Source organism: Phodopus roborovskii, unplaced genomic scaffold, assembly GCF_943737965.1.
Source record: "Phodopus roborovskii unplaced genomic scaffold, PHOROB, whole genome shotgun sequence".
Classification (NCBI taxonomy): Eukaryota; Metazoa; Chordata; class Mammalia; order Rodentia; family Cricetidae; genus Phodopus; species Phodopus roborovskii.
In genome coordinates this window covers 2,635,174-2,649,612 of record NW_026126485.1, presented here as the reverse complement: position 1 = coordinate 2,649,612, position 14,439 = coordinate 2,635,174, and the positions used below count along the sequence as shown (strand labels likewise).

Below are 14,439 nucleotides of genomic sequence, written 5' to 3'. Positions count from 1 at the left end.
AAGGGATGTCCTGTCATTTCCTTTACTTGTGTAGCCACTGATAACTTGTCTTGTTCTAGTAAATAACCTCTTACCAACGGTCAGGTAAGAAACTTTAACTATGGAACTCAGTGGGCCACACGCATAATGATAACATGGAAGCAGAGTGGGGGCCTATTATAAAGAAAGGTTCTGGCAAGACAGAATGAGGGGGCGATGGGAGCAGGCAATTTAGGCTAAAATGATTGATTAAAGTTCATTATATCAATGTATGAAACTATCAAACATTTAAAACATTTTAAGAAAGAAATCAAATATCTGTGTTGCCACAAATTGCTATGACCTTTCAGAATGAGAATTAAAATACCTACTTGTCTAGATTGTCTCTGGGTCTTTTTTGGAAAATATGTCACCATTTAACCCAATTCAAAGAGAAAGTGGCTTACTGGGATTTCATTGTGGTAATCATATTTGTTGTTTTTGGTACAAAGAGTAGAAGCCAGTTTCATTCTTTTTAAATAACATTATTGGCTACATTTAGAGAAATTAAAAAAAAAAACAGGAAAATAAGGCTTGATAGATGGTAAAAACAACATGCTCTTGGATTTTGTGAACAAGAAGACCACCAGAAAACCTTTGTGCACAGGTTTTTCCTTGGTTGAATTGAATTTTATCCTCATTGCACAAGACTCATTAGAGATGGGTTGTGAACATCTATCACGTTTTATTTATAAGTGGAAATCCTCAGGACCAATAAACACATCACCTAACAACACAGGAGTCTATACCTTTTAAGATTCCTAGAGGGAAGGTTTGCTGTCTCCCTTACTTATGCCTCTAATTCCTCCATCTTGTTTGCCCATATTTGTTGCTTTCCTATCTGTGGATCACATGCCTATCCCATGAAGCACACTTAAGTCCCAGTCATCACACACCACCTCCACTGTTGAGTCCCCTCCTCCAATACCTAAGCTTGATTGGGAGGACTCTGCTTCAGAGTCGCTTCCTCCACCTCCTCCTCCATCTGGTATTTGTTCACAGCTTTGGTTGCCAGAATCTTCGTCAGGTCTCTCTGTTGCAATGGTTCTCTGAATGTTTTGATACCTGTACATTAGAAAATGGAAAGGCAAGAATCAACTTGTGCTTTGCTAATGCTCTGAATAATGCAATTGAAAACACCTGTAAACTATATATTGAAGTCAGAAAAGAAATGTCTACTCCAATAAGATAGCCATAACAAGCAATAAGACAACTATCACCATATTGTTTGACTAGGTAGCTGGACAAATCTATTACATAGGACTTAGAGATAGTACACAAGAGGGTGGTGGATAGGGGAGAGGAGTTCTGGAAATGTAGTTTTGATTACATCTGGAAGTGTAGTTTTGAAACCCCACAGCTCCTCCCAGTTATGATAGAAATCTAGGTTATATGAGTCATGCGTTCAGGAAGGAGATAGGGAGGGGTATTGCAGAAGAGGGGGAGGAAGGAGAGCAAATAACCAAGTCTGCAAGTATAATTTAAGATGAAGTGAGGAGTGCATCCAGTCTTGTACAGGTTCATTCTTCTGCAGTAGTCTTCTGGAGGAGACAGTACTCCATTCCTTTCCTGATCTTAAGGAGCAAAGTTTCCCCACCACGGTCTCCAAACTGTTTGCAAGAGAATCAGTTCGCTACATTAACCAAAGAAAACTAAGAGCCTGTTGAGATACTGTCCTGTACATCTAGGTTTGAGATTCACAGGTTTGTAGGATTGTTACCTTTTATTTTATCATCCACTTCTGATAATCTGTGAGAAGACACTCTTGCCCAGAGCAGTGACTATGAGACTTCCTTGAGAGGGCTTTTTAGAACAAAGCGTGGAATTCGTGCAGTGATCAGAGCATTGTGTGATTGTGTCTCACTGCTCTGTGGCAGGGAGGTTATGGGAAGGTAAAAGACAGCCCACTGTGATCTTGCTGGAATGCAAGGAATGCAGTCAGGGCTGGAGACAAGAGGCTATCCAAATCTCTGACTTTAACCAGGAGCATCGCCAAAGACTGCAGAAGCCGCTATTGGACAATTACCAAATGGATTTGACAGGTCATATTTCCCCAAATGGCTAAACACTCTCCCTTTAAGATGTAGAATTAAAGTCTTCTCCCCTGAGGGAACTGAGTATTACATAGGCGGCAGTTTTGTGATGGAGCCCAGAAAGCCTGAGGAAGTACAGATCCCAGAAGCCACAGATTCAGTGAACCTTCCATTTTCTACTTCATCAGGAATTACCTGTGAATGTCCTTCTGTACTTGTTTTATTTAGAACTACAGATATATAAAAGATTCGAGGAAATCTGTAATACAGTCATTTGAACTATACAATTCTTAATTGCCCATGCATGCAAATATAATTAAATAAAATAGGAAAAAAAACCTTCCCAAACCAACCAACCCAAATCAAACCATGCCAATCCAAACAAACAAACAAACAAACAAACAAACAAACAAGCAAACAAACCAAAAGCTGTAGAACAGAAAATTCATGTGGGGATTAATTATAATTCTTAAAGAAATGATTACAGCAAAAATTGATCCTCTAAGAAGTAAAATATACGCCATACCAAAATGCCAGAAATATAAATTATCTCCTAAGTCAGCAAAACAGACCAGAAGATGAGATGGAAGTAAAACTAATTTTGGCACAGTGAAATCTATAAAGTTACATTTTTAAAAAAATAATTAGATTTCAATAACAAATACCCAAGCTCTATTTATTTCCTGCTGCTGTTTTGGGAATCAAGTCACAAAGGAATACTCCAATATAAGATAATCTCAATATTTAAAATGACCTTGCTCTTCAAATAAAAAATCATGATAAGCAAATATTCAATAACATAAAGAGTTGAGTGTACTAAATGTTTATCTGAAAACATGGCAGTGATATAAAACACTTATCATACATATAATAAGAGAAAATGAATATAAAATTATATTGTTACCATGTCATAACTATATAAGAACCATGGCATATATATTGGAATAAAACTTGGATAAATTTCTTTAAAAGTTTAAGCTTTGGGGTTATATGAATATAGTTTTTTTCTATTTAAATTTAAATCTTGCTTAATATAAATTAATAAAGTTAACTAAAATAAGTTTTAGTTTATTGAAAATGAAAAAGCATGATTTTTTCTTCATATATATTTATGTGAAAGCTAATTAATGCTAGATAGTCTTCAACTTTAGGAAGTAATTCAAATATAATCTTGCATTGAGTTCTAGGCAATTTTTGGTACTGCAACTTTTGACTGCATTTCTCAGGGTGTATCTTTTGAACATCACACTCATGTAGTGGGAAGTCAAGGAAGACTCCTCCTTGCTAACACAAATTTCCACTTTTCAGTGAGAATGTGATCTTTGTAGATTTCTCTAAGTAACAGGAAGTTATTAAAAAAATTAGCAAGGCATGATCACAGGTGAGTGTACTTCTAGTATACTTTTTGTGGCTGCCTGTTTCCAGATCACAGAAGCCTTTAAATACTTGAAAATAACAGGAAAGACAAGAATGCTTCTAAATAGAATTTTTACAAGAAACCAGCACTTTCTCTAATTGCAAAATTACTTTTTCTTTATCTGTTCAACTTCAAATGAAGCTCTCCATTCAGCATGGTCCCTGGCTGCTTCCCCTAGTGTGTGCAGCTCCATGGAAGGGCTTCTGTCTGCTGCAAATGGATTTGGACTGAATTTTGTCTTATGTAGTCTGAACACCATGAATTTATATTGATTTTTATGTTACTGGTCTAGGTATTTTGTTTTTCCCAGTGTATTGCTTTGTTGGCTTGATCCCTTGTGCTTTGCTTACTATTTGGTGTTCAAACCACACTTCTTACATATATAGCATGATACTTTCAGTTAGCTAAACAATTCAGCACATTGCTTCAGATGGAACTTGTTGTCTATAGATTTACAACAGAAAAAGGCTGTTCTATGGACATTTAGTGCATTTATGTCTAATAAAACCAGGTCATAGTAATTCCTTGCAACATGCTTCGTTCCTGTGGAAATAATTGTAGAGAAATATGTTGTAATCTTTATGATATTTTTTTTTTGAGACAGGGTTTCTCTGTGTAGTTTTGGAGTCTATCCTGGCACTCATTCTGTAGCCCAGGCTGGCCTCAAACTTACAAAGATCCTCCTGCTTTTGCCTCCCACTTTATGATTCTTATTAATGACTTAGACATTCAACTACTGATGGAAAAATGGAAGGCAAACGTCTTCTAAATACTCAAGCAATAAAAGAATGTTCTGGTGACTTTCATTTAAGAATACTTGTCTATAAACAGAATTAATTTTAACTAATTAATTAATTAAGTTGAGAGAGAGAGAGAGAGAGTGTGTGTATGTGAATGCATGTGCGCGTGTCTGTGTTTAGTAGTCAAAGATTGATACCAGGTAGTGTTCCTTGATGGATCTCTGTTTAAAGACAGGATTTCTCACTAAAGCTGGAACCCACCAATTCATATAGACTAGATCTTCAACAAAACTGACGATTTACTGATTTGGGATCCCCCTATCTGGGATTATATGAGAATGCTGCCACCTCTGGGTTTTATATGTGTTCTGGAGATCTCATATGGTCATCTGGACTCAGGTCCCGGTGATTACACAGTAAGAATGATTGAGCCATCTCCCCAGTTACTTATTTTTATTTGCTTATTCAGTTGGAAGATTTATTTTCTTGTTTTCATTGTGTATATGTGTTTACCTGTGTGTATATCAGTGTGGGTGTACGTAATATGTGTATAGGTGCTCACCAAAGCCTGATGCATACACTTCTAGGAACAAAAAGTATCCTGAGGCCATTGCTCACTCTGTCTTCATAGAACAAGAAAATAGAGTTGTTGCCTGAAACACAAGGGACACAGTACCCACAGTTGCAATCCAAACCCAAATAGTATCTATTTGAGTTCAAGAGTGAAGGTATAGTTTTTGATCAAAATCAATCTGGAAGAATCTCTTGAACTTGAGATTCTCCCACCTCAGCATCCCAACTATCTGGAATTACACAAGTGAGCCACCATAGGCCATTTCAAAAACTGTTTTTAGGCATTTAATATTTTAGGATAAAGAGTTTTGAACTTTTGAAGAACTACTATTTATGGGTACATAATGAGTATGACAAGAGGAAAAACTCTATAGTGATGGTGTGCAGTGACTATGAGATGAAGGGAACTCTATAGTTATGGGTGTTCAGTGATGAGATGAAGGCAATATCTATGATGGATGCACACTGATGATGAGATGAGGACAAACTATACAGTGATGGGTGCACAGTGATGATAGACAAGGGCAAAGTCTGCAAGTGATTTATGAGGCATTTTTCTGTAGGGATGATTTTTATTTTTGTGGAAGCTATGCTTGTAATGTTAACTATTTTGAGTTTTGTATCTTTGGGGAAATCTTATGATGGACATAAACTAATCTTCCAAAAATGTGTTCACAGATATAATTATATATTTATTTTTTTCTTATTTTACATATCGATCCCAGTTCTTTCTCCCTCTCATCCTCCCATGTTTCTCCCTCCTGTTCCATTCCCCACCCACTCCCCAGTGAGGGTGAGGCCTTCCAGGAGGGATCATCAAAATCTGTCAAGTAATTTGGGGTAAGGTCTAGGCCCTTCCTCATGTCTCTAGCCTAACGGAGTATCCATCCATGGGAAATGTGTTCTCAAAGTCCTTTTGTGCACCAGGGATACATCCTGGTCCCACTGTCAGAGGTCCCTTAGACTGCCCAGGCCTTCTAACTGAGACCATGTTCTGGGGTCTGGGTAGATCTTATGCTGGTTTCCCAGCTATTAGTCAGGGGTCCATGAGCTCCCCTTCATAGATATAATTTTACATGTAACTTTTGGAGTGTTTGTGAGGATCCTCACATTTTTGGGGGAAGTACATAGTTAAAGAATTTCTGATTTTGTGCTTGTATCAGTAAGACATTCAGAGAAACCCTGAGTTTAAATGTCACGCAAGTTTAACATGCTTTCCCTCATTAACTTCCAAACATGGCCTACCAAATACTTACCGGGAACAGATTTCTTACATAATTAATTTTGTTCAGCTTCTTTACAGTGAGCAGGAAAGCAGAAGAGGGGGTGTCTTGCCATTCTTATCTAACCAAGGCTTATAGGGTCTTGTTCCACACTGATCACCAACCTTCTGTTAAGCTGTTCCATCTGGTGGATAGACCCGGACCTGATCATTCCATCTGGGGTAGGTGCCACTGTTGGTCGCTGCCAGGTGGTTGTGCGGTTTACATGGTCCACATAAAAGACCCGTCCATGGCTGTCAATTCGAGCTTCCCAGTCTAATATTTAATAAAAGGACAAGAAAAGTCAAGTACAGACTACTCGTCGACCCATGTGGACACGATCCATTTCCAGATCTTCTGAAGACAGAACTCACCAGTGGCTCATTATGAAGACCACACCCCACCTCTCTTGTCTTCTAGCATTTTCCATGACTGTTAGACTCCCAAAAAGGAGCTAATATACTCAGACACTACTTTGCCATGATAATTATGGTTCCTTGGTTATGACATTTGCTTAAATTTGATAGTGTCTAAGGAAAATTTGCTTACTGCTTTAAAAATCTTGCTGGTTGTTTAAGAAACAGTTACTGAAGATTGAATAAACCCTGAAGTAAGCATTGGTGTTCTGATGCTGGAGAATCTGTTCTTCACTCAGTCTAATAGAAGGTGACTAGGGGCAGCTGCAATGGACTCTGTATTTAAAGCCCCTTTTAACTTAGTTCTGAAACACTGTATGTGAAACTTCAGAAAACTTCTTTCTAAACTGAGCAGGCTCAAGCAATTGCAGTTCCTTTTAAGGGGGTGAATGGAAAAATTTGATAACTACAGTTTCAAAATGTCCATGTCATCAAATGTAAACTTGCAGTATATATTGAACCTACCTATGGTTGGCTAACAAAACTAGACCAAATGAATAGAACAATATAACAAACATCAAACTGGAGGGAGAAAAAGGAAGGAGGAAGTCATACAATTATTTTTTTAATACAAATGGAGTTAAAATAAGTAAAAGATAAAAAGATAAAAATCTTTTAAAAATTTTTTTGAAATTATAATTATATCATTTCCCTCATCCTTTTCTCTCCTTGAAACTTTCCCCATTTATCCCTCCTTGCTCCTTTTTAAGTATATGAGCTCTTTTATCATTAATTGTTGTTAATACATATAGATGTATATATATGCTCATATATATCTATATGTAAATATGTCTATAAATACTTTGTTGCTAAGTAACCATCACAAACAGTAGAGGGAGTCAAGGAAGAAGCACAGATGATCAGGTGATGTACATGTAAGCAGAAGTGGGTTGAAATCCATGAATAAATCCCTTGAATCTGTGTACTAAATGTGTTTCATGTGTTCGAACTAGGCATATAAAAGCAATAATGTACAGTAATGGGCAAGACTTGTGTAGTCCACATAGAAAAATGTGGTGGAAACAACTCCAATATGGTGTCATGCTGAAAATGCTAAAGAAATAGTAAGCATGTTAAGACAAATAGGAAATGTAATTGCAAAAGGAGGAAAACCATTTGGTCTTTTAAGTGAGAAATGATAGTTTTGGAAGTGGGTTAGATATTAACGGTTATCTTGAAAACTCATGACTCAGACAATGATACAATGACTCTCAAGCTTTAATTGGAAGATAAATTTGTGATCCTTATGGTTTTATATGTATATGACATATCTGTTTGGAAACATAATTTCGTATGTCTAACCTAGAGGATTGTCAATGCCCAATGAAAATTCAAATACCAGAAAATTGAAAATTTAATGTATATGGCAAATTAAAGGAATAATGTAGTTGAATTACAAAAATATATTCTAGGAAGATTTCCCTAAAGCAGGCTATTAGATAATTCAAATGTCAACTATTAGAAAAATAGTTTATTGATGATAAAATGGTATATATTTGTAATTTTATAACTTTATAACCTTGTTCCAAAAGTTTGAAGTTTCTGTTGTTTTTAATCTTATAAAAACTATTGAACAATTGTTTTTCTTGAACTATCATCCAATAAAGCATAAAAATTAACTTTCAAATAACACTGTGCTAATTCAAGTGAGACAAGTCCACTTATACTTGCTATAAACTAGGAGCTATGTCAAGTCCTAAGGACACAGACAAATGACACAGATCCCTATTCCAAGGTAAAGCAAAGACTTTTCCATTAGCCTTGCAAATTCTCCAAGGGGCTGGAGAATGGAACATTGATGACACATTCTTAGCAAGTTTCAAATCTCCAGATCACTCCTAGAAAGGATGGTCATCAAGACCCTAAGCTCTTTTATTAATACATTATGTATTTGAACACATAGTGTTAACTTTATAATCTTATATACATTAAATAATTAATTCAAATATGTTTTCTGAGTTGCTTTTAAGAATTTATTTTCACACATCTTATAAACAAAGAAATACTTCTGAATGGATCTTCAGTCCTCAGCATTATTTGAAGGATTAAACAGTGTGATGCCATGAATTTACATAGATCCCTGAAAACAATATCTATCCTACACTGGGCAAGTTGCAGAGGTGTCAGTCATGTGGAGTCTCAGGATAGAATGAATTATTTATACCTAATTATGTCTTATCAAGAACTTAAATATACATTGTCTTTATTTTTGGACTGTGTATTTAAGTATTTTAATAAGCAAATATCCTGCATATGTATTGTTTCTTGAACTTTATAGACATATATCTAATTGTCTTCTTGATATCACTACTTGTTACCTCAACCATAATATAATCAAGGCAAGCTTCAGATCATTCCCATTCAACCTCCTTGACAAAAAGTTTTTCCATCAGTCAAGGTTAAAAATGAGTCATTCTTAATTCTTATTTCCTCTCAATTCCGTACTCAATATGTCATCAAAGTTGTCTTCAAAATATATGTTCAGCTATATCAACAACTCTGCTTGCTGCTGCTGCCCTCATCCAAATCACCAGTGTTTTTGTCTTGGCCAGACTTCTATCCCTCCACCTCATTTCCCTTCCTGCACTACACCCAGTGAAAACCTTTCAAAAGACAGGTCAGAGATGCCACTTCCCTACTCAAAATGCTGTGGTGTGTTCCATTCATTCAGGATAAAAGCCTAACCTCTCCAGTGGTTCTCAGCCTGTGGGTTGTGACTCCCTTGCCAAACCCCTATCTCCAAAAATATTTATGATATTTATGTTACAATTCACCAAAGCAGAAAAATTACAATTATGATGCAGCAATGAAAATCATGTCTTGGTTGGGGGCCACCATGGCATGTACTAAAGGCTTGCAGCATTAGGAAGGCTGAGAACCACTACAGAAGTCTAGAAAGCTTCAGGTGATTACTTTGTGCTGTTTCCCTTGACCTTATTTGCTGCTCTCTCTCTTCTTTGTGGCTTCAGACACATTGACTTTATTCTTCAAGCTCATTATCAGGCCTCCATGTAGAGCTTGGCAGCTGCTATGGTTTCTTCCTTTGTCTGGAAAGCTTTTCCTCAGCATTTTTTTTTTTTTGAGTAGTTGTAGTATCTCATCCATTATTGCCCTTTTAGGGATACTTGCTTAGATTTCTGGATCTAAATTTGTAAACCAGTTGTCTGCTATACAAGAAAAGACTCCTTAATTTCATCTATTTAAAATTCTTTTCATTGCATTTATCACCAGTTAACACCATTCTCCTATGTGTTATCTTATTATTTATCATCTACTTCCCAGATTAGCATAGAGATGCTCCATGAAGGCTGGAATAATTGTCCATTTTGCTTACCTAAAACAGCACCACAGCATTCACACAGTATTCAGCAAATGCTTGATAAAAAAATGGCTATCAGTAATGAAGTCATTTGTGTACTATTTGAGATTGCCTAACAAAATCCTATTGTCAGATTCATTAGCAAATTTTCTAATTTTTCATTGCTATATGGATAAAAATTAAAACCTATTTAGAGTCTATTTTAATTGTTGAGAGTGGTTTATAATAAGCAATTATTTTGAGGTGACCTCTGTTAAATTATTTATAATACTTCTACTTATAACTAGTTATGCTACTGCATGGATTGGAGATCAGGCTAGTACATGTGTAGACAGGACGTTTTTGATTTATGAGAAGAAGGTTGTTTCTTGTAAATAATATGTTATATATATATATTTTCAAATAATCATATATGAAATACGATGTTATTTTTATTGTTTTTTTAAGTCATATCATAAATCAGTATATAAATGAAGAAAGAAATCAACCACCAAAAGTTAAAGAAGAAAATGTTTGTCTTGGCCTCTGAGAAATGAATGTGGTGAGGTTAAATATTAAAGACATTTATAATTTCCTCACTGTTAACATATGACTGAATAAGGAGAAAAACAGTATTCATGTAAAATACAACATGTCACCAAGAAAAGATGAATTTCTAAATAAGGGTTTCACCTTTTTAAAACTATTAACTGTCTAATGCAAGCTCATACAAAAATATGAATTTTAGAAATAATTTTTCATTTTAATAATCTATCCAATATTAAAAGTTATCTTTGTGTGGAAAAAAATCTTGAACCCAAACAGGGAAGTTCTAGAATTCACCAACATATGTTTTATTAAATGAGCTTCATTTCCTTCTAAACATTTTAAATACAGGCTAAGCCTGAATGGCATGTACAGACTACCTAGTCCAAACTCAGAATTTAGCAGATGAGGACATTCAAGCTTTTATTCTCACAAATAATAAAGCATAATGTTTTAGAGATTAAATGACTTTCCTAAGCTCAAATGTCTAGCTAAAGGATTATTAATATAGGACAGCTACTAGGTAAAATGATATTGAATTCTACCCATAAAACAATAGTTTTCCTGGAAATGCCCAAGAACTACAGTAGACATTTGGGTTTTTTAATTCTTTGATGCAAATGTTAATCTGGAAAGTTTCCTAAAACACTATGGGTTGAAGTTGCTCTATTCTATGGAGACACTTGTGGATAATTGACTCACCGGAGAGAAATAGACTTCTATTTTCAAATGAAAATTTTAAATGGTAAATTTAGGACTGAAAGGTCACAAACTAAGACTAGATAGGTCTTGTAAAGAAATGTTACCTATGTTTCTCTTCTCCCTCAGAAACTTAGGGACATTAAAAACATTTGGTTGTCACTTTAATATCACTTTAATATTGAAACAGCTTGTTAAAAAGCATGTTTATAGTACATATATATTGGTGTTTAGTAACAGTGCTAAGTATGGAACTTGGAAAGAGTTTTGGATGCTTGCATGTGAGTTCACACTGACCTGTTAAGACTCGATGGACGAGTTAAGTCATATATTTGAAAACTAAAGCTTACTTGGTGGAAGAGGCTCATCGATTGTTGGGTAGTGATGATGTTCAGGCCTCAAGGAAGGAAGCTGGCTTATTGGCTGTGAATTATGGAGTATAGGACATTCACCTATGAACAAGATAGTCAAGACATTCATATTCATTGCTATGGCAATGTTATAAAAAACATGACTGTAAAACAGAGATCATCATAAGAAACAACAAATAAAATGGGTAATCTATTTTTTGGGTCAGTTTACTATAACCATGTCAATCATGACACACATTGTTAAGGAAAAGTAAGAGAAGCAAGAAGAGTAGGAGGAAAGAAGAAGAGGAGGAAGAGAAAGATGGAAAGGAAAAGAAAAATCCAAATATGTTTTGACCTTTGATCTATGCTACATAGGTATCAGATTCTGATTCTGTAATCACTTCAGTTGTCCTGATTAGAAGGTGACATCAGAAGGAACCCAAGGGAAAACTTAAAGAGCCTTATTTTAGTCTAGTAAAGGAGATAGGCTTATTTGAAGGGAGTGAAGTATTTATAAGGTCTCCCAAAAGCTTTTTTGGATTATAAGAAACTCATATGGATATGAGGGCTGCATAATTAAAACAACAGAAGACTACTACAAGACTGTTTTTCAGACTTATGGGGAGACTGAAACTCTCAGATAGTGCTTTTCCAAGATTTATCAAAGAAGTGGTAGTTCAAGAATGTAAATTCCTATAAAAGGATATTAGAAGATGAGATGGGTAGCTAAACATGTCATGGGAAGTCATGGTTATTCCAGATTATATGGAAAAGGAGTTAGAAAAGCCAGCATGCTTTTGAAAGAGGACAATAGACAAGGTAGCAGATAAAAGTCAAGAAGACAGATTCAATAAAATCTGAAACAGAGAGTAGAATAGACAGAAGAAAAAGAAACATACAGAGAAATTATAGAAATAAATATATCTACAGATTTAATGACTCATGTTAGTATATATATTACTTGTATGCTATCAGCACAGACTTATTTATGATTAACCAAACAAAATTCCAGAACAGTGTTTCTGTTTCAAAATCTACTGAGGTGTGCAGATTGACCATGTAAACAGTATGAAATGGTTATATTAATTTCTGGAGACCCTTAAGGGCCCAAAACACAGACAGCCCCCAACCAGAAGACAAAAAGACATCTTTCTTTTTTCTTCCAGAACCATTGTAGATATTATGTATTTTATTAACCATTGGGTCAAAATGGTGGGAAAGTAAAAAGTAATGGTCAAGATCTTTGAGGAATCTCAAATAGAGAACATTTCCCAGGATATCCATGCATGGAAACATGATTTGCTCCCACTATAGTTCTATAGGCACAACGGAAAATAAATTAGTAGGAGGACATTAGATGGGCTTAGTTTAGTAGTTTAGTTCTAAGAAACAACTGACAACTAAAAATAAAGATGTCCTCAGAACAAAAGGCCATTCTTAATATTCAAAATACATTTTCCCAAGCATTCCAGCCATTACTAAAATCCTTTGGTTCTTTGAAGGTACCAGTAGGAATCAAGGAAAATACTTCTCATATCAGGATACCACTCATTGTGGACAAAACACAGGTTCTGTGTTCAAGTGGATATGACACTCACATTTATTTTCCTAAGTGTCTAAGGTTAGAAATTTGAAAATGAAAATGATGGTACATCATCATCAGTTGCTGCACTTTAAATTTTGTTTCTTAAAAAACCGTACCTCATTGTAATGAATTCGACCAAATATGTTAATCACTCCTCCAAGTTTGTGGAAATATAATACTGTTGGTGCAAGCACACCCCACATTCTTGAGAGCACCAAGAGACTGCAATGATGTGATTGACTCATGGTGGCTGACTAAATGAAACAAGCAACTCTCTTCTGTGCTAGAGTCCAATTTCACATAATCACCTTTACTTCGAATAAAGTATTCAAGAAGGGATCGTATGTCTCAACTAAGAATAAGAGGAGGTCTTTAAATTTATTCTGACTATAACCAACATGGCCAAAGTGTAGAGAAGACATGTATTAAAGAGACTTCCTATAAAGAATCTGTGTCTGCAAAGACTACTAACTATTTAGAATTTCAGTGATGTGGAAATGGTGGAATGTTACAGGCCCAAAGCATCTTGGGATATTGTCCACCTACTAAATAGCCATTCTTTGCTTTCATTCTGTGTTAGATCTAGCATCCAGTCACTAGTATATGAAGCCTAACATCCAGACAGATGGAAAAAATGTCAAGACAATTTTAGAGTGAATAAACTTGACAAACCCGAGTTTCCCACCAATCAAAGGGCTGTGTCATAACACAGCATCTAAGGCTTATAAGTAAGGCCTTAGATTCTACCAATACATTTTTGGAGTGTCATTATTTATGTATATCTTTCTACAGAAACTTCATTCAACTGCTTTGGAATCTGGAACTTAGGTAACCTACAGCTTGTGTTCTTAGGTCATGGTCACCTATATTTGGATACAGAGTAAACTAAATTTTATTCTCTTTGAATTGAAATCTACATATTTGCGTCAACATAAGCTACCAGAAAACTATTTGAAGCAAGTGATTAGCATTTAATTGTATGGACGTTTCCTTGGCTAACATGGTAAGGATAGATTCAAAGGGTGTTTTCTCTTGTGTAATTTAGACAATTAGCCTTCTTGCTTGTCTGCCCGAGAGAACTCTCATTAGGAGAGAAACAGAGTGCATCACTATTTCATCTTATTTAACTCTTTTATTTAACTCCTGAGGTCAATGCTACAGTTATACCCATTTGGCACACTAGGAAGCAATTAGGTGTATGTGAGGGATGGACTTGCCTGCAGGGCCTGAACTCATGATGGCATAATTCTGCGTCTTTTAGTTATCTACAGGTTTTCTGATAACCACTGTAAATTGAGTTTTAAGTAAAAGTTTTACAGAAGGAAAGGAAACAAGACTTAGGTAAGGAATGCTAGTTTAATAGGTGCCGGTTTGGATTTATGTGGAATGAGCACTTCATTTTAGAACCAAAGGTGGCAGCCTTTGGAGTAGAATCCTATTTGAAACATGAGAATTTATGCATTTGCATTGGGACTGGGAGAAATGAAGATTTCCAGAAA

The 14,439-nt window shown here is 35.5% G+C and overlaps 1 protein-coding gene across 1 annotated transcript in view; it reads right to left on the bottom strand.

Annotated features, from left to right (window-relative positions):
• Positions 1–14,439, bottom strand: part of Hecw1 (HECT, C2 and WW domain containing E3 ubiquitin protein ligase 1) — a 245,792-nt gene that overhangs the window by 47,883 nt on the left and 183,470 nt on the right. The window contains 3 exon segments of the mRNA XM_051194725.1: positions 947–1,083; positions 6,169–6,319; positions 11,353–11,454. Of these exon segments, the coding sequence (XP_051050682.1) occupies positions 947–1,083; positions 6,169–6,319; positions 11,353–11,454 (390 nt within the window).